Genomic DNA, 20,758 nt, shown 5'->3' on the forward strand with positions numbered 1-20,758 from the left:
TGGACTGGTGGTTGGTGGGTGGGGAGGGCTGAGCTCTTCCAAAGGGACTCGGACAGGGACAGATCTTGCTGGGCTTGTTCGTCATTGCATGGTCAAAATCTGAAGCAGGGCCTGGTGCTAAGCAGGTGTCACAGGAGTTGAGAGAAGCTGTCTTCTCCATCAGATCTTTTAGGACTATTTTCATTAGGGCTGATGAGTAGGTTTCCCTCCTCCCAGAGTCTAAGAGGCCCAGGGTGTCTTCTTAGACTCAGAGGTGATGAAGGATTAATTCAGGTCCCGTGCCTAATTGGGTCTTCTGTCCCCAAAGCCTGTACTCTTGTTTGTTTTTGTTCATTCAAAAACATTCATCAAATGCCTGCTATATGATAGGCACGGAATGTTCGGGAATGGATAAAACCAAGTTCCTGCCCTGCTGGGGCTCCTAGCCTTTTTGAGGGACACACATAAACAGGTAATTATCCTCTGATGCCATAAGGGCATGGATTCTTCAGAACAGAGAGACTTATTAGTTGCTCACAAGAGCATCCACTCTGGACAGTTTAAGCAGAAAAGGAATTTATGAAAAGCCACAGGACAGCTCACAGAATCCTGTGCCAAATGAAAATGATGTCTCAAATCATGCCATGAGACAAAGCCGAACTCAGTTTACTAGATCAGGTCCTCCTTCCCTACCAGCTGGTGTTACAGAGGAAGAGACCAGGTCTAGCTTCTGAGGATAAGGAAGCTTGGATCTGAGGATTGAGAGGGAGTTTATTAACATATGATTTCCTGTAGAGAGGTACAGATAACAGTTTTCATTATAGAGTTATGGCAAGGCTATAATCAGGGAGCACCTAGCTTCTCCTTTTCCTTCTTTGCTGAACTCAAACTGATCAGACCCCAAAATATTATTTTTTACATTATTTTTTAATTTCATTTTTTACATTTACATCCAAATTAGTTAGCATGTAGTGCAACAATGATTTCAGGAGTAGATTCCTTAATGCCCCTTGCCCATTTAGCCCATCCCCTCCCCCTCAACCCATCCAGCAACCCTGTGTTTGTTCTCCATATTTGAGTCTCTTATGTTTTGTCCCCCTCCCTGATTTTATATTATTTTTGCTTCTCTTTCCTTATGTTCATCTGTTCTGTGTCTTAAAGTCCTCGTATGAGTGAAGTCATATGATATTTGTCTTTCTCTGACTCACTAATTTCTCTTAGCATAATACCCTCTAGTTCCATCCACGTAGTTGCAAATGGCAAGACTTCATTCTTTTTGATTGCCGACCAATACTCCATTGTAGATATATCCCACATCTTCTTTATCCATTCATCCATCGATGGACATTTGGGCTCTTTCCATACTTTGGCTATTGTTGATAGTGCTGCTATAAACATTGGGGTGCACGTGTCTGTTTGAAACAGCATACCTGTATCCCTTGGATAAATACCTAGTAGTGCAATTGCTGGGTCGTAAGGTGGTTCTATTTTTAATTTTTTGAGGAACCTCTATACTGTTTTTCCAAAGTGGCTTCGTCAGCTTGCATTCCCACCAGCAATGCAAAGAGATCCTCTTTCTCTGCATCCTCGCCAACATCTGTTGTTGCCTGAGTTGTTAATGTTAGCCATTCTGACACCAAATTATTTTTAAGAATACAGATGCATTAAAAAGAAAAAGGAAAAAAGAAAAAAAATCCCAGAGCAACTGTAAAACTACCTTAGGACTATGTCTGTTTTATCAGAAGTGCCCAAAAGGTTATTCTAGCAAAAATGATTTGGAGGTGCAGAGGACACTTTCAGTGACCTGGCCATGTCCCCTTTCCCACCTGTGTGCTCAGGTTTGTTTCAGTGCCCCCCCACCCCCGTGACAAGCTTTTAAAGATCACATTTCTTTTATGAACGCGGACAAATTAAGTTGGGCCTGGTCTGGCCACTGATAAAAATCCAAAGGCACTTAGATTTGAACGTACAAGTCTTTATTATTCTGAAAAGCACAACCCAGACATCTCAGCTTTAGCTGCCATTGCCATTTGGTTGGAATGAGAGTTGCTCCCTGCTCATGTCAGGGGAGGAAAGAACAGCTCCTTTGATCAAGGATTGGATAAGCCCGGGCCCCTCAGAACACAGCGTCCCTGGGGTGGGACATCGATTTGCAGCTTTCTCTATTAGTTAGACAGCAAGGGAATTTTTATTCTACCTACAGCCTCAAGTTGTGAAGGGTTTTTAGAGGAGGCTCGTGAATGAATGTGAGGGACCTCCCAGTGGGCCCGAATGTGTGTGTTTCTCTCTCAGCGGTTCACATGCATGGGCTCTGAAACACATGGGTTCCTCTGGCCTCCCTGGTGGCCTTTCAGAGAGGCATATCAGCTGAGACGCTTATGCAAATTCCATATTCTCTGGTCTTCGCAGATCTTGATTTAGTACACGGGGTGGGGCTGTGTACCTGCGCGACCTGGGCACAGGTGACTCTGGCACAGCTTGGGAAGCTCCTTGTGTGGAGGAAGAAACAACCCCTTCACACCAAGGTGTCTGTCAGGCCAGATTATACTCAGGTTGGCAATGTGCTCACACCTGGAACTGACTGGGGGAGGGGGCAGTGGAGGGAGGAGCCCCAGGCAGAGAAGCTGGCTGGAAAGCACTAGAAGCTGGGAGACAGAAGACTGAAAGGCAAGTTGGGCCCCCCCCACCCCCCCAATCCATGGCCAAGGTTGAGCAGGCAAGGCCCTGTGGCTCCGGCTTCTTGGCCTTTGCCCCACTCTGAGCCTTCAGGAATCACTGCCCACCAGGTTCAGCAGGGCGTTCTTGTAGTCGCCACTGGTGTCTCCCTGAGGACAGGAGGGACAAGAGAGTCACAGGGGTATCTGTCAGCTGCGGTTATTACTACAAGTCATGGTCTTCGGGAAGAGACCTGGCACATCCCCTGTGGGTTCCCATGACACAGGCCCACGCTATGTCACCCACCTTTTCTTGTTTTCCATTTCAGGCTATTTCTTTGTATCTCCTTTTGATGCTCTTATGAGTACAGGGGAGCTTAATGTAGAAAATGAATCACAGACACAGTTCTGCTCTGGAGCAAGGAAGGCATTTGGATGGTCCCCTACCCCCGTCAGCTGTCCCAGGACTCTTCCCCATGTCAGGACCTGGGCGGGCCCCACCACTCATTTATTTGACATGACCCATCATTTATTCAACACCTCCTACTGCAGATCAGGGAACCGAGGTTGGAAGTAGGGCCCCCAGGGCCATATACCCATACCCACATACCTAGAGGCAGTGGGGGAGGTGGTGAGAGCCCCGGCTTTGGGTCCACGCAGAACCCAGACCACAGCTCTGTCACTCACTGACCCTGTGGCTGAGGCAAGTCCTGTCTCCACCCTGAGACTCCTGCTCATCTGTCAGCTGACGTTGATGCTGATACGAGCGTTGCTAAGATGTGCTGAGAAGTGACTAGCAGGGGAAACGTGGGCTTGCCTACATAGCAGGTGGCTCACATAGGGGGGCAGCAGCTGTCTCCCAATAGGATAGACCCCACAAGGCCAATGGCTGAACCCCATATGTGTGGTCTACCAGTCCCCCTTAGCTATGAGGCGTGTCCTGATAGGTCTGGCTGGCCCAGGATCTGCACACAGAGCCAGGGAGAACAGGGGAGGGCATATCACCAACTCCCTTTTTATGCAGTTGAGGAAAAGGGGAGGGTGAGGATATAAGTGATAGGGGTGGGCCAGTTCCCCTTTCCTATGCGCTACAGCAGTTTATGCCTCATGGGAATCACCGAGTCCTTATCGTGAAATTTTCTTGTAGATTTTTAACCACATTTAAAATTTCTTCCTTCCTTCCTTTCTCCCTCCCTCCTGTCCTTCCTCCCTCCCTCCCTCCCTCCCTCCCTCCCTCCCTTCCTTCCTTCCTCCCCCTCCCTCCCTCCCTCCTTTCCTTCCTCCCTCCCTCCCTCCTTTCCTTCCTTCCTTCCTTCCTCTTTTACTATTCACAAAACAATTTTTGTAATATAGCATTTTTGTTTCTGTGTTATTTTGCTTTTTTTCAGAAAACTATTCATGGTGTCTATCTTTTTAAATGTGTGGGTATAAAGTTATCCATGGTTTTTTTTTTTTAATTTTTCTATTAATTTCTATACAGAAGTTTTTAATGCTGATATCACCATTTGGGCATCATTTTTGCTTTGATGACAACTACAGAGAGTGGTCTATATTAAAAAGAAAATATTTGGGGCGCCTGGGTGGCGCAGTCGGTTAAGCGTCCGACTTCAGCCAGGTCACGATCTCGCGGTCTGTGAGTTCGAGCCCCGCGTCGGGCTCTGGGCTGATGGCTCGGAGCCTGGAGCCTGTTTCCGATTCTGTGTCTCCCTCTCTCTCTGCCCCTCCCCCGTTCATGCTCTGTCTCTCTCTGTCCCAAAAATAAATAAACGTTGAAAAAAAAAATTTAAAAAAAAAAAATAAAAAGAAAATATTTGGCAATTCCAAGTAAATTTTCGTAAGTGACAACAGTAGGCAAAACCTAACGAGGGCGGGCTTTCTTGTATGTCTAGACGGGGGACTAGATCATCGATGATATTTTTCAGGCGATAATTAGCCTGCTAAGTCTCCATCATGAAGTCTACACACTGGATGCATCAAAGTGATCATTTTCGCTCAGTGTTTTTGTTCCTCTGAAGTCTGCCCGTGGCTCAATCTAACTGTGATGGTGAGAAGGTAGAGACATTTCCCCGATGCCATAGAAACCATGTATGGTTGAAAATTTTCCTAACACTCTCCTGGGACTGGAGGCTGGGAAAGCCATTGCTGCAGGTGACACGTCAGGAGCCAGGGCTGGGTTTTGGGCAGCCCTCCTGTCTTTTTTATTTTTATTTTTTTTAACATTTATTTATTTGTGAGACAGAGAGAGACAGAGCATGAACAGGGGAGGGTCAGAGAGAGAGGGAGACACAGAATTGGAAATAGGCTCCAGGCTCTGAGCTGTCAGCACAGAGCCCGACGCGGGGCTCGAACTCACGGACCGTGAGATCATGACCTAAGCCGAAGTCGGATGCTTAACCGACTGAGCCACCCAGGCGCCCCAGCCCTCCTGTCTTTTGACAACACTGGCTGGAAAGCCAAAAACAAAACAAAGAATAATCCCGCGGTCCTTCACCCCCACCTACCCGCTGGCCCATCCTGAGACATTTTAAAGTAGAAATGTCTTTTTACCATATTGTGAGCTATGTGTTTCTTGGAAAGAGTGGCTGACAACAGATATTTGTAGAATAACTAGAGACTTGACTTGACCCAATGGAGACTTAGGGGTATACTTCTCGAGGTTTGACTTCTGTTCATGAAACTGTCAAGACCTCATTTGCATTAATAACTAGAAGAGCTATTACAAAATTACAGCGGTGTGATTATCACTGCATTTTCTCAGGTCCAGAAGGTTTACTGACCAGCATCTGGTTTGGTAGTGTGCTGGAGCCCATCTGACTTATCTCCTTAAAATCATGCTGCTAGGACTAGATGTGAAGTCTAGATTTGAAAGCTACTGCCGCAATTCCTACCAAACTATATACTGTCATTGACATTCGGACGTGGCTTCCTCCCTCTGAAAGGATTCAGTGTGTCATTTTCAAAGGGACGACCATAGCTCGAATGCAAAGCCAATTCTGGGTGTGATGTACACGGACCTCCATGATCTGGTCTGTGTGCACCTGCCCAAGTCCCCTCCCAGCCCTAGCCACACTCACCCCCTTGCCAATCCCTGTACACACTGCATGGCAATGAATGCTCGAGTGTGACACCCACTGGGAAGGGATGGACACATGTGACTTAGAACTTTGGTCACAGCATCCAGGCCTCCCAGTAATGCCTCCGTTTCAAACTAGTGGTAGAATCAGGAGCTCATGGCTTACCATGATCATGGTGCTGAGGGTCTTGCCGTACATCTTCGTGAACTGACACTTGATAAGATTTAAGTCAATTTCACTTCTTGAAACGATGTTTCTTATCAGGGTTCCATCACGCGTCCCTGCTCCCTGGACAAGACGCAGCAATCAACAATCACTGCTGGCCCTTCTGGTCCATCTCTGTGATGAGGGACGCGTCTGTGCTTTGGGTGCAGGGGGCTTTACGGGGAGATGGAGATGCAGGAAAGAGCGAGCCTCTGCTTCATTGGGTGAAGCACTGAGAGGGGTACTTTCGTAGCTCAGGATCTCCATTCCCTCAATCTCTTCTCCCTCACTGGCCCACATATCAACCCCTATTGGGAGCCAAATGTCCCAAAGTGCACTGTGTGTTGGCTTTGCCACTTCAGATTCTAGGCACAGAATACTCACCACTACAGGAATACGATGTTTTCCTAGGGTAGCGACATCATGAAGCTCGGCTCAACTGGCCAAGTCACAAGCAGGACCTTCCTGCTTACTTTCATCTTTGACTAGTCTCATGTCAGATGGCCAAGGGAACCCCATGCCCTCTCTCACTTCCTGGCCATAGAACTTAGGTCTCTAATTGCAGGTGGTACCAACAAGCACAGATCAGAGAAGGTGGCCACTGACTTCAGTCTCAGGGAATCACTTTGAATGTCTATCTTCCAGTTTGGTTCCAGGTGCCGGAAACTTCACCTGATACAAGTGGCTTGGATGTCTGTTTGAATGGCTAGTGCAGCCTCTTGGACGACAGACAAACCCAGATTGGCATATCTTGGATGTACATGAAAGTTGAGTGCCGCGTGTGACAATCTCCCTCTGAACTTCCGTTCAAAGGGCGCCTTGACTTCCTGCTCTCTCAAGGAGGTCACATGGTGGGATAAAAAGGACAGGTGAACTGGCTTGGGTTCAAATCAAGGCTCTGCCACTTACCAACTGTGTGACCTTGACCACAAGCCCTACTTTCCCCATCTCTAGGATGGCAGCTATGACACAGGTCTCACAAGATTGTGATAGAAGATGAGTGCAATGAACACCTGTGAAAACACCTGCTCATATTCACCCTCAGGAGGTGTGGATTCCCTTCTCTGGACTCAGTTTGCCCTTTGAGAACTACAGCATTCTGATCACAAGAGGTTGGAATAATAGAAGACACAGTGTTGAAGACGGTGGTGGCTCTGAACACCTTGGCTTTGTAGTTGGTGCCGAGTAGGGCTGACAATAAAGGGCACAAAAGGCAGAATAGTTACCTTCAAGGCGTAGTAAAGTCGCTCTGCAAAGTAGCTGTGGAGGTTCCGGGTGCATTTCACTGACAAACAAGAAAGCTCTGTTAACACTAGAGGTTGTAGGTGGCATTGTGTACATGTTTATTTATTTACGTCCTGCCTTGGGTCTTAAGGGCCAGCATTATGCAATTCTTGGCCTATTTATTTATGCTTTGCCTTGTTCAAAAACAAGAGGCTTTGCGTTGGGTGGGGCAGGACAGGGAAGGAAGCCTGGAGCACTGGGCACAGGTCTGAAGGCACAGAGCAAGCAGGCAAAGCATGAGGTGTAAATGCACTGGGGTCCACAGGGCTGGCCCGTGGGAGCCTGGCTCTGTCCAGGGCAGCCCCTAGGCTCTTACACTCCAGAGCCAGCTTTGCCAAGAATCCGGCCACTCAGCTCCACAGAAGAGCCATGGTTATAGTGACCACTGGCCTCGGAATGTCCACTTCACCTGTCGCTTATCAGTAAGTTCCCTGCATTTGAATGTCCATGTGACAGATGGGGCCCAGCCCCAGAGCACTAAGGGCATCAGAGAGTGGGCCCCATACTCGCTTTCATAGATGCTGCTGCAGACACTCGGCATCTGGGTCAGGGAGGTTGGCACTCTAACCCAGGGCAGCAGAAAGAGTGGGCTTTGCTTGAGGTAGGCCGGTGTTCAACAGCCTGCTGATGGCCTGGCATGACTTCATTGTCTGACCTGCCTGCCTTACCCAGTCCTCATCTGCGAGGGGGATGATGGGAGTCTTCAAGGAGAATAGGAAGTGGCCAGCACAGGAGGGAACTGCACACCCTGCTTTTCCCTGTCCGAAGATTTACCAGGAGGTCGTTCAAACTCCATGCAGGGGCTGACTCACTGAGATTGGAGCGGGGGGTATGCTGAGATGCTCCGACATAGACGGGTTTTTATCACAGCAGTCAAAGCCCGCTGGGGAGTGTCAGATGCCCCGGGCCACCCTGCAAGACCCAGGCACACCGTGGAGGTCCCCTGACTGCCCAGCACCGGACGGGGACAGCCTGGTGTGGAGGTGAGTGTCCTAGCCCCGGGGCCCTGACGTTGGCTCCATCATGGCAGGGAGGAGAGGAAAAGTCCCTCTGCCCCGGGCCTCAGCTCTTTGTTGTGCCACGGTTCCCTTCCCTGTGATCTCAGTTCTGGCCCCCAAGATGTGGTCAAGATTTAGGGAAGGTTCTCAGCGCTCCCCAGCATCAGCCCATCAATCACTCAGTTTGGACTCCAACTATGCATCATCATTTCTTCGATGAGCAACCAAGGAAGAGACCAGGCTGCTGGCTCAGGTCTAGACAGGTGGCTTTCTTCAGGGCTTCACAGCCAGATCCAGAATATTCCCTGTGTGGCTGTTGGAGGGGAGCACAGGCCCTGGGTCTGACATAATCCTGCAAATGCACACACACATTCACATACTCACTTATTCTCACATGTCTCCTGCTCATACTAACACTCACACTCACACTCACATAGCACAGGGATTACGTGGGCAGTACCGAGAATAGTCCTTGGTGGGACATGCCACACGGAAGACACGGGGGGTAGAATAATTCCAGTGTCCTGGGCTGAAGGGTACATGTGTGTGGCCTGGCGGTGGCCAGCGGTGGTCCCTTGAAGGTGGACATAGGGACCCAGTTGCTTGCTATTGCCACCCCGGGCACTGCCCCACTGCCGAGTCCCGTGACTGCGGACACCCGCGTGTCTGAGCACCGAGCCCCATCTCTTACCCACTGTGAGCATGGCCTCCTCCAGGGAGCCGTGGGTCTCACTCTTGATGCTGTCCTCAATGCTCTTGCTGGCGATTTTCTCATATTCCTCAAACACTGTAGAGAGAAATCCTCTCTTAAGGGATATGCGGTCTCAGTGCGACACCCCCGGCGTCTCAGATCAGAGACTGCATGCCCATGTGCCGCCCCTGACTTCCACCTGTTTACCAGGGAAAGGGTCCCTTTCCCTGGCTCTCACCCCAGCTGCATGACTAGACAAGGATGCACACTGGATAGGCAGCATGAAGGGAGAGGCTCTGTGGCCAGGACGCCCTGCGCCGCCTTACATTGCCTCCTTCCTTCCCCGGTACCTCTCATCAGGTGCGTGGCACTGCGTGTGCACAGGATGGTGATGAATTTCATCTCGTCAGTCCCGTGAATCTTCTCGCCCGCGGCGTACAGATCCTAGCATTGGGACAGCCGCAACAAGCCAGTGAAGGGGAGCAAGGAGGTGAGGTCCCCCCCCGACCCACCCACCAGGTCGGTTAAAATCCCTTCTGGATACCGGGCCAGAAGCCACTCTGCCAGCTCCCCTGCCTTCCCCTGGGGCTTTGCTCTGCCTCTGGGCATCTCCAAGCACTCTGCCAGCAGGCAGAACTATGGCGATCTGAATGTGCCCAGCGGGTCCTCAGAGGCCTAGAGTCCCCAGGTTGGGCTGTTCCAGGACAGAGCTCCAGTGGACCCCTCCCAAGTCACTCCCCTTCTTGCTTTCTGGGTGTCTCCGACACCCTCACTTTCCTCCTGGGACACCAAGGAGATAAAGGTCTGCAGAGAGCGGGGCTGGGTCCTGGCCTAGCTTAGTGCCAAAGAGAACCCGGATGGGCAGAGGGGCTGAGTGAGGCTTCCAGGCATCAGCCCCAGAAGTCTAGATGGCAGAGGGTGGGGCAGGAGGCCTGCAGGGCAAAAGCAGCTGAGGGTGTATGTAGCCTCACCTGTGCATCTTGGACGGCCAGTCCTGGGTCCACAAAGCCGCTCACGTCATCCCTGCTGCCCTAGGAACAGAAAAGGTGACGATGTAAGGCAGGCTAGCCCAGCAGAGCAGCTGAGGCAGAGGGGAAAGCTGGGCAGGAGGGAAGGCAGGGCTCTACAGCTTTCTGGCCATGGGCACTTCAGCAGGCCAGTTACCCTGTCCGGGGCCAGGTTTTCTCATCTGTAAAATAAGAGTAGTAAGGGCTGCCTCCGAGGGAGCTGGGGGAATCAGTGAGCTAAGGTAAGCAGAGTGCCTGGCAAGGGCTGTGTGTGTGAAGCACCCCCTAGGGGACAGGGCACTTTCCTCCCAGTTCTACGGCGCCCCCATGTGGCTGTCAGGGAGGTGCAGGTGTGAGAATCCTCCAACCACGCAGGGAGGTAGGTACCCAATGAGCCCAGGCCGCTGGGGCTGTACCTCGGCCCTCGCTCCACCCCACCCCAGCAGCTCTGCCCAAGAACTGCTCCCCGGGGCCCAGCTGATGGGGTCCTCCAGGCAAGGGGCTCCCAGCAGCCTGGGCTGTGATACCTGCAGGAGGCACACCAGGATCCTCTCCAGGTAGCCGCTGGTGTCTGCCTGGATGTCTTCCTCCAGGCTGGCCCCATAGTCTGCAGGGGAGACAGGATCGTGAGGCACAGACCTGCTTTCCTCCTCCCAGCCCCATTCCCCACGCTTCCCCCAGTTAAAGCCTTCTGGTAAGAACGAGTCACGTGGAATGGACATACTCCCCAGGTGCCTGAATGGCAGAGGCCCCACCTCCTGGTGGGGAAGCAACACAGACTGCCAGCCCAGCTGGGATCGCAAAGGTGGGTCAGGCCAGAGAGCCCCTCCAGGGGCTGCCTCCTGAGCTCTGCTTCATGTGCAGTTTGGCAAAGCCAGAGCTTTCAGGCACATTGCCCACCGGGCAGACCACGGGGAGGACATGCTGGCCTCCGTTTGCCTTGCATCCTGCAGACTCCACGATAGCTGGCCTGTGGTCTACACCCCCCATTGCAATGGGGCCCCCGCACGGTCCCCAGGGTCAGCCTGTGTCCAGCCAGGAAGGAGCCAGCCCCATCCAGCACGGACAAAGCCCGGGGCCCACCGCACTGCCATACCCTCAAGGGGCAGAGAGTTTAGGGTGCGTGCCCCTCTCCCCCAGCAGCCCGTGGGCTTCAGGGGGCTTAGAGACCATCAGGCACAGGACTGCGCATACAGTAGGTGCTTAGCACCCATGTGTGGAAAGGCCCAGAGAGGGTCTCTTCCAGTGTGGCTCAGTGCACTGCTTGTCCCTCATCCCCTGCCAGGCTGACAAAGCCTGTGGCCATTTCCAAGTGAGCCTCGACCTCAGGCCTCGCACCTTCCCTCACCTTCCTCGTAAGCCTTCATTATCTCCTGCAGCTGGTTCTTGGTCCGAGAAGCCAGGATTTCAATGATGACGCCCTCCTTGGTTCCCAAGCCCTGTGGATAAAAACCTCTGTCTGCTGGAGAGCTCTGCCTGTGCCCTCCTGCTCTGTCCACACCCTCTTAACTAGAGGCAGAACCGGCCACTGCTCTGCCCCCTCCGATGGGGGCCTTCACTGGGGGGTGTTTCTGGAGGAAGTCGCACGTGTTTGTCTCCAGTGGTGGATCCTATGGGCAGGTGAGGCGATGGGAAAGTTCTGTTTTGGCTCCGCCCTCCATGCTGGTTGGTCTCCAGCCGGGTGTCTCCACCTCTCTGAGCCTAAGGCTTCTCTCCTCGGGATAAAAAGCTGCCCGCCCCGGGGCGCCTGGGTGGCGCAGTCGGTTAGGCGTCCGACTTCAGCCAGGTCACGATCTCGCGGTCCGTGAGTTCGAGCCCCGCATCGGGCTCTGGGCTGATGGCTCAGAGCCTGGAGCCTGTTTCCGATTCTGTGTCTCCCTCTCTCTCTGCCCCTCGCCCGTTCATGCTCTGTCTCTCTCTGTCCCAAAAATAAATAAACGTTGAAAAAAAAAATTTAAAAAAAAAAAAAAAAAAGCTGCCCGCCCCGAAGGAGGATTAGAGATAACAGATGTCAAATGCTGGGGCCGCACACCTGGTGAGTGTCCTTTCTATGGAGATGATTCTTCTAGCCGGACCCTGATTCCCTCCTTGATCATCTGCGAGGGCGGAAGGAGCAGTGGGAGTAATAGGAAATCTGAGAGACCGGGCAGAGACCGCAGACGTAGCTCTCTATCTCTTGCACACCTGGTCTGGCGCTGTCCTGAGAAGTGCTGAGTTTGGCTTCCTCGTGGCCGGGGGACGGCAGAGGCCAGCCAGTCTGGGTGTGGGGGCAGTCAGGGCAGCAGGCTGCAGGCTCAGCCGGCCCGGTCATTTCAAAAGGTGGCTCAAGGGGAGCTCGGAGCTCCCAGTGCCAGGCTCTCTTGGGAAAGGAGTCCCAGGGAGCGCCCTCACCCAGTCCTCCTAGGTGTTTCTGCCCCTCCCCCACCCCACCTGCTTAGTTACCTTCATGGCATCGTGCAGCTCCTTGGCTTCGTATCTGTATGGTGGGTGCATGAGGGCCACGATGAGCCTCTCAAACTTGCCACTCAGCTCCGACTTCAAGGTCTCAGTGAGATCCTAATGCAAGAGAAGGAAGGACAATGTTCTGGGTGTCCTGCCCACCTGAGTGTGGACAGCGGGGCGCCAGCCAGTCCTGGGGGCTCTGGCTGGACTCCCCTGTGGGCTCTGCCATGCGCTGGTGCTGGCTGGGGTTTCTTGGGCCAGCTGCTTTGCCTCTCTGAGCATCATCATCCTTACCTGTGAAATGGAGACAGAGATGCTCCTGCTTTATACCATTGCTTAGGGGACTGGCCGAGAGATGTATGTGGCTCGACTCAGCTCTCAGTGCAGTGCTGGGCCGAAATACACATTTATCATTGCTCATCATCAAATCCCGTCACAGCCCATGGGCACTGAATAGATGCATGATTGAATTAAGGAATCTGTCTCATGTGTGTCTCCTTCTAGGGACACTGGTCTCCAGAAGAAGCCACGGGACCACACCCAGCTGATCTGCACGACACAGCAAAGGACCAAGGACCTTGTCAGACCTGGATTTAAATCCCAACCTTGTTGCCTGTAGGCTCTGGGATCTTGGGTAACTTATTCCACCCCTTAAAACATCAGTTTCCCCTAATGCTGAATGCAGAGAATAATGCCAGTTGTGAAGATTAAGAGAAAGAAATTAAAAAAAAAAAAGTTAAAAAGGACACTGGTGCCCCCTGGAATATTTAGACTTCATCATTCACTTTCCTGCGTCAAATCTGCCAACTCATGACATGCGTTGGTGGAGGCTTCCTCCAGCCACGGCTATGTGTGCCTTTGTTCCTGTGTTTGGCTAGTGCCCCAGTGCCTGGCTCTGACCCGGGCTGGTGGAAGGAAAGGGGAGGGAAAAAGGGTCCATCCTGTGTACTCTCTGGAGCTCCCTCGAGGCAGAGGGAGGAGGCACGGGGCACAAGAAGCTCCAAGATGAAGGGAGAGTCCTGTGCCATAGAACGGAGTGGAGCTTGGCCTGCACCTCTGTGCGTGGGCAAGAGAAGGGCGTTCCAGGCCGTGGGAACAGGGTGAGCAAGGTACAGAGGCCGGGAAATAGCTCAAGGACGGGGCTGTGGAGCCAATGTCAAGGAGCTCGGTGAGAGAGATGGGGGTGGAGAGGAGGAGGTGGGCAGGCTGGACTGTAGAATGTCTGACACCAAGCCAGGGGTGTGAGGAGCCATAGGTAGCTTTTTCCAATAAAACGCAGGATGGCTAGTGGAATTCTAACTTCAGATAAGCAATTAAAAATATTTTTGGTGTAAGCGTGCCCTATCTGCCCCATGGTTCTAGAAGCTGGCCTTGAGACAAGGGCCTCACCCAGAACAGAGCTGCCCCCCCAGGCTGTCTCCAGCCACAGCAGTGCCCGCCCACCCCCACCCCGAGGAAACCGGACTCCCGTCCCACCCTTACCTTGCCAAACTGCGCCTTGAAGGACTTGGCGATCTGTTGCCGCTGTGCGTTGCTTCTCTTCGTGAGCACATCGATGATGGCCTGCTCGTTGGTCCCTGCAGGGGGGCACGGTGTGAGCACCCCCACTGCTCCCAGGGAGGCTGGGGGCTGAGCAGGAAGGAGGGAAGCTGCCTGGTGGCCAAGAAGTGGGCACACACCTCCTAGATAGCTCCAAAACCTGACGATTTCATGGTGTCGATAAGACACCTAGGCCGGAAATCCTTCTGTCCTTTCTCCACCTCCTACCCACACAGTGTTGGGGTGCTGCCTGGGGCCAGTCTCAAGGTGATAGAATCTGAGGACCCTCTGGTCATCTGGTCTGCTCTGGACGTCGCCTGGGGCCTTTGGAGCTTGGACAGTGAGACCTCCCACCCTGTCTTCTCTTGTGCTAATGGCAGTGGGGGGAAATAGGACCGAGGGCCCGGCAAACTGGATCTTAGTCCCATCCCAGCAGCCTGTGGGCAAGCAGCCTCATCTCCCCGAGCATCCCTTTCCTCCTTTGGGAAGTGGAGATGACGGCAGAGATCTCACAGGAAGTAGAGGTCATGAGCATGCTGTCAAGGTTCACCTAGAAACGGCGGTTCCAGGCCCTGGCTGGATTCAGGAATGCACACACCGGAGACAAGGAAGGAGGCCCCCTGTGCCCAGCCCAAGCAGAGGGGGGAAGCTGAGTGTCCCAGTTCAGCCCTACAGAACCTTCAGCTTCATCCCTTCCAAAACTTACAGTGACAGGCGGGTCCAGAGTTCCTGAGGCCATTCTGTGAGAGGCCTCAGACCGAGCTGGGTAAAGTTGCCCACCCAGGGACGCGTAGGCATGCACAGCAGATGGCCTCCTCTTCCCGGCCAGGGAGGCGCAACCACCCTTCCCCTTCTCCTGCCTTGGGGGGTGGGGGTGCACGTAGACCAGGGCTGGGGGAGGGGGCCTGTGTGCTTCTCTGGGTGCCGGGAGTCAGTCCCAGACTCCCAGGCTGTCCCCTGACATCCCCTTTGCAGAGCCGTGAGCGCAGTGGTCTTGAGCAGAGCGGGCAGGCGCTCCCGAGGGAAGGCGGAGGACGTCCACTCACCAATCCCCTTCATGGCTTTGTAGAGGGTCTCCGCGTCGGGGTCTGGGTTAAAGTGGGGACTGCCCTTGACGGTAACACCCTCCTGGTCAATCTGTAAAAGAACCCAGGCCTGTTCAAAGTGGGAAGGCAGGGAAGGCAGAGCAGACTGCCAGCCCACCTCGCAGGCTGCCCCTGCAGGGCGAGCACACAGTTCGGCTTCTGCGGGCCACTGGTGGAGGATCTCAGCTTTCGGTGCCAGCACCAGCCCTGGGGGGTTGGGGGACACAGACTCGTGAAGGTGGCTGGCACTGTGGCCACTTTCAGAGCCGCCGCCCAGCCTCTGGTGTCGGGAGGAGGGAAGAACCAGAAGGAGGTCCTAGGATGGGGGGCTGGCCTGAGAAAGGAGCAGCAGGGGCTTGGGGGGACCTCCTTCAGAGTCCAGCAATGGTTCTATCGGGATGACAAGGGCAATTAACCACGATGTGCTCCTGCCCACCTGGCTGCCTTCGGAAGAGGCTTACAGTTTCCCTGACTCAATGTTCTCACCAGACCTGTTCTTGGATCTTTTGTGAGAAGAATCCTGAGGCTGGGGAGGAGGTTTACCTGAGGTGATGGGAGCTTGGGAGGAGAAGGGGGGGGGGCCCTGCAGGGTGTGTGTACAAAGGAACACGAATGGCAGTATATCCTATGATGTGTAGCTTGGGGTTAGACCTCCCGGGGGGTCTCTGACTCAGGCCAGCCGCCCAGGAGTCAGCTGTGTGGGGAAGCTATTATTAAGTGAGGGTTCCCTGAGAGACCACAGCCTGCCTGGCCTGGTTGTGAGGAGTCAGTGGTTCTCCTCTGGGCTCTGTGGGACTGCCAGATCACCTCCACAGAACCGCTCTTTGGTTAATAGGCTGGCACCACCCAGAACCACAGCTTGTGGGAGGGAGCCACATAACCTCTCCTGCCCCTGCCCCTGCCCTGGGGTGTGGGCTCCGATCAGGCCAGGCCTCTCCCAGCTAGTGCCATCTGAGGGCAGGGAGCAGGCCCCACCCACCACACCCCCCAGCTCCCTCCAGCATGGTTGACAGGCAGTGGGAAAGGACAACGCACCCCAAACCACAAGCACAATGAGCAAGCTTCATGGAGTTGAACGCGCTACCTGGAGAGTGGGCAGACAAGGCTGGGAAGAGAGGCATGGTCTGAGCTTAAGCTGCCTCCTTTCTGAGAAGCGGGTACTTAGAAGAAGGTAGAGAGTCAGGGCACCCAGCTGAGCATCCTGACAGCTTAGGGCCTTTGCAAGTCCCCAGGCTCATGGAGGACAGAAGGTTAGGTTTAGAAAGAGCTGCATGGTGCTCTGAAAATTGTGATATAAACAAGATAACCAAAGTACTTGGGCCCTTGACCTGGGCCAAACCTTTAATTCAGGGCTTGCCCGAAGGCTCTTTAGATTTGTGCCCTGTAGAATTTCACAGATGCAAATGAATGATCTTTTTTAAGTATGTGTTTGCGGGAAAGGGATAGTAGAGGAGTGAAGGGAGATTGGACATTGGAATCTGAAGAAGACTCAAGAGATCCTTCAACGGAAAGGAGTTTAGTCCCATTGTGTTTGGTCTCTCGTGCACTTATACACCTACTTCTTCTATCTGCCCCTCATCCACTCATCTACTTTCCCACCTACCCACCCACCAGCCCACTCATTCATTCATCTATTCATCCATTCTCCACCCATTCAACAGCCACATCCACTCATCCATCCACCCATTTAATCACCACATCCATCCTTCCTTCCTCCCTCCCTCCCTCCTTTTCCTTCCTTCCTTCCTTCCTTCCTTCCTTCCTTCCTTCCTTCCTTCCTTCTCCTGATTAGATACAGGGCAGATTGCCATCTGTGGGGTCTATATGAGGATATTCCTTTTCAGTAAGAGGTAAAAAGGCTTTCTATACCCTTTGGTTGAATTTCCAATGTCTGGTAACAAATTTTCCTATCTCATTTCTTAGCACCAGGCACAAGAAACATTTCCTTGCTCAAAGTCCATCCAGAAGAGCCTGTGTGGTCCCAGAGGTTGCCCAATTGTGTGCATGAATACATTGTATCCCTTGTTTGTGGAGTCTGAGCTGCTGTTACTACCCGTAGCCATTTGATCATCTCCTTTGGGCCAGGCCCTCTGTGCAAGATGCTGTAGGTGTTGTAAGTGCAATGCTGCACAACTCCTTGACTTCTCCAATACTTGCACTAGGTAGGTATGAATGCCCCATTTTACAGGACAGGGAGTTGGGCTCAGAGCACTTGGCAAGGTGACACAGCTAGTAGGTGGTGGTGTCGGCACTGGTCCCAGAATCTGACTCAGAAGTTGAGCTCTGTGTACTTCCCTCTTTCGATGATGACTATTGATGACTCCACCTTTTCGAGACAGTGAACTTCCCTAGAACCCTTCACTGAAGGAAGCCTTGCCCACAGGGTGTCTGGGGGCTCAAGCTCTGGGTGCCACCCGTGAGGGGCTTTCTCCCTGCCCCCAAACTGGCAGTAAATGTGCAGTGACTGAGTCACTGGGGAGCAGCCCATTCAGCAGGTCTGAGGTCAGCTCGGGCGGTGGTGTTAGCGGCTCCCAGGGGGGTGGTGATTTTGCTGCATTAAGAAGCCTCAGCCTCTCTGCCCACTCTGAGGTTTTAGGGGATAAAAAGTACAATTATCTGGAATCAGACCCCCGGATATAAGCAGGGAGGGATAGAACTCCAGATCTTCCTATCTGAAACACTGCGCTGTTGGAGGAAGAGTCTTTCTGGGCCCCCTGCCTGGAGTGAGCTTGTCCAGACAGGGACATTTTCACCAAAAGGATGACCGCCCTGCCTGAGACTCTATCTGTAAGAGCTCTGTTCAGGGAAGCTGCCACACCTTTACCCTCCCTCGTCATGAGGCTGCCCTGGGAGACAGGACTTCATCTCAGTGCAACAGGCACAGACAGGCGCCTTCTAGCTGATCTTTCACAAGCCACCCCCCACCCCCACCCCCACCCCAGTCCTGGGCCTGGTCCTCGCTGGCAGCTCAAGCTGTCCCAGGTGGGGTCTACCCGCGATCTTGCTGACCCAAACCAGTTCCCCCCACTGGTTTTGGGGCAGCCAAGGTCCACCGTTTGGGCTCTGGAAATGGGTTTCTCAGAGTCTAACCCAGACTCTAGCATTTACTAGCATGGCTACTTTGGGTACCCGCTGAGCCTCCCGTGCCTCAGTTTCTTCATCTGTGGATAAGGACACTGGCATCTACATTGTAGAGGTGGGACGAGGCTCAAGGGACATATTGAATGTGAGATGCTTAGAGGGATGTCTGGCACACGATGGTGCTCAGCGAAGGTCATCATTATCCTGCCAGGTTGGCAGGTCCCCGCAAGGAGGCTTCACCCACCTGGGGTTCCTGCCACACTGAGAGCAAGGCCCAGAGCCAGGCCGGCTAGGCCAGCAGCTGACAGTGGAAAAGTGCCCAACACCGGGTTCTCCCTGCCACATCTGCGTCAGGCCAGGCCAGGCCAGGCCAAAACTGGAGGCCACTGTAGCTCCTTGACCTGTCCCGGCTGCTTCGCCGGGGCCCAGACGACTGCCCCACCATTGCCACTAGCTTCCTCTCTGTCCAGGCCTGGTTTGTCTGAACCCAACAACTCCTGGGTTGAGACATTTGTGGCAAAGAGATTTCCTGAAGCGGGATAAGCCTGGGTCACCCACTGCCCCTCACAGACAGCTTGGGGACGGGGGTGGAGAGAGACCTGAATTCTAGCTAGATCCCTGCCTGCTAGCTGTGGGACTGAGCAAGTCACCCAGTGTCTCTGAGACTCAGTTTTCTCATCTGTAAAATGGAAAGAGCAGCCCTGATGTCCTGGGGTGCCTGGGGGCGAAATGCAAGAGTCCTGCCTGGGCACAATGTCACCCGCAGGTGTCATCTGCTTGTCCTCTTTGTCCCTGTCTTGTGTTTTCAACTCCTTTGCATGAGATGGCCTCAGACTCAAAGCCAGGTGTAACACTCCCAAGAATCTGTTAATTCAGCTGGGACGCAGGAGACCTGGGGACAGGCTGTGCTGTCTTCCCCGCCTCAGTCCTCCATGACTTTATAAAGCATGGATTTTAGCCACTCAAGGCCCTCTCTTCTCTTTCTTCAATCTTGACGAATAAACACCACTGATCGCCGGAGGACTGCCTGCCCTCCCATGCCCTAAGGGGTAGGCATTGATGGATCTTCCAACATCAGCCAATTTGATCACGTTGCTCATCATCTCAAGGGTCTTCAGTGGCTCCCCATTACTCTTAAGGTAAAGCCCAAGCCCCTTGGCCTGCCATGCGAGGCCTTTTAGGACCTGCCCTGCCTGCTTCTTTAAGTCTCTCTGCCCCCATTCCTCTCCCCTCTCACCCAGGACCCTCTCTGGAGCCATTCTCTCCAAAGCCAAGCTGCCCACCCTTCTGGGCTTTTGTGTGTGTGTTCCCTCTGCAAGGAACCATCTGCTTGATTCTCCTCAAACACACGGATGTGCACACATACCACATGCATGCACATATGACTCACACATGATAACCCGTAGCTTTGAGCAGCCTGACCCCTCCCTGCCGGGGCTTGTCCTCTGGGCTTCCCCAGCCTCTCAGTTCCCCTCAGTGCATTTCAGGGTTCCTTTATCTGTCTGCCCCCCGCCCCCCACTACACACACACACAACTTCTCTCCTAACTGTGAGCGTCTCTAGGGCTGGGACAGTCTCTTCTCTCTTGCCTCCTCAGTGGGCAGTCTGGTGCATGGCCGGCAGGCAGCGTGATTGTTGACTGAGCTGACTTCTGTCTACCGACACCCTGCAGGCACCCAACCTTCCACCTCTGCTTGCTCCACACTTACCCAGGCTTTCCACCAGGCCATCTTGTTCGCCTCTCGATCGTCTTTCCCCAGGGAGACGAAGTAGGACCGGTCCACCTTCCCTCCGCTCCGAGAGGCACAGGACTGGCCCTCCAGAGGAGAGGCCGGGTTGCTTGGGGTTGGGTGTGGTGGTGCAAGCAGGCCCCAGGCCCCACCCTGCGCCGCCCCCGCCCCCCTCCCTTTCCCTCTGGGCTCTGCCTGGCTCTGGGTCCCTCCTGTGGCTCCCAGGCCGCACCCAGGCACCGCCCCGGCCTGCCTGTGGAATTCTGCCACTTGCTGCCAGACGTCTGGGCTGTGGCTGTTACGCAGACTGGAAATTCTGAGTCCCGACCTTTGAAGTCCCCACTTAGTAAACATGGCTGTAGTTTCATACTATCTTTACTAGATCCGATCTATATAAAAAAAAGAAGGAAACCACATCTCCCTTTCTTTTATGGCGCAGTTTCTACGCCATTAACAGGGCAGCGGGGAGCCCAGCAAAGGACATGGGCACTGGCGGCCTCCATTTATTGGGGTGTCTCTAAGTCTGGACACCTTTTTAATCACTGCGTGCATTCTGTCCCCCTTATTCTTTGCCTCAACCCCAAAAGCAGGTGTGGGCGCCATGTGCTACAGTGAGAAAGAGGCTCCAGTGTTCAGATCCTTTGCACAAATCCTGCTTCTTGAGCTGTCATCCACCAGGTCTCTCTGACTTGCTCTGCGCCTGCTCTGTGCTGGGCCTCGTAGGACGCCAGCTGAGGGAGGGAGCCAGCTCCCCAGGGAAGAGGTTCATTTTTTCCTCTCTGGAGCTTGACTTCCCTGGGTCCCCTGACTAGAATGTTCCGCAGCACACTCTTTCTACCCAACTCTTAACCCACCCTTCAGGGTAAACACAGTGGCTCAGGGTTATGGTGAGGCCCCTCCATCCTGGGGAGGCTCTCCCAGGGCTTCCAGAAGCCCTGAGCGAAAAATAGCCCCACAGTGGTGTGATTGTTTCATGTTTAGTGAAACCTC

At 53.5% G+C, this 20,758-nt stretch overlaps 1 protein-coding gene across 1 annotated transcript; it reads right to left on the minus strand.

The window, feature by feature from the left end:
- Positions 1-2,744: 2,744 nt before the first annotated feature.
- On the minus strand, positions 2,745-19,768 carry LOC124506669 (annexin A8). The gene is made up of 12 exons (XM_047072623.1): positions 19,748-19,768; positions 14,919-15,009; positions 13,816-13,910; positions 12,334-12,447; positions 11,240-11,330; positions 10,419-10,498; positions 9,856-9,915; positions 9,235-9,328; positions 8,885-8,980; positions 7,138-7,196; positions 5,873-5,995; positions 2,745-2,804 (listed from the first exon to the last, which is right to left on the minus strand). The coding sequence occupies exons 1-12, from the start codon at positions 19,766-19,768 to the stop codon at positions 2,745-2,747; spliced, it is 984 nt and encodes a 327-aa protein (XP_046928579.1).
- Between the last annotated feature and the right edge of the window lie 990 nt (positions 19,769-20,758).

This window comes from Lynx rufus, unplaced genomic scaffold, assembly GCF_022079265.1.
Source record: "Lynx rufus isolate CCGP_SWC_20201006 ecotype Redwood Valley unplaced genomic scaffold, mLynRuf1.p SCAF_11, whole genome shotgun sequence".
Lineage (NCBI taxonomy): Eukaryota > Metazoa > Chordata > Mammalia > Carnivora > Felidae > Lynx > Lynx rufus.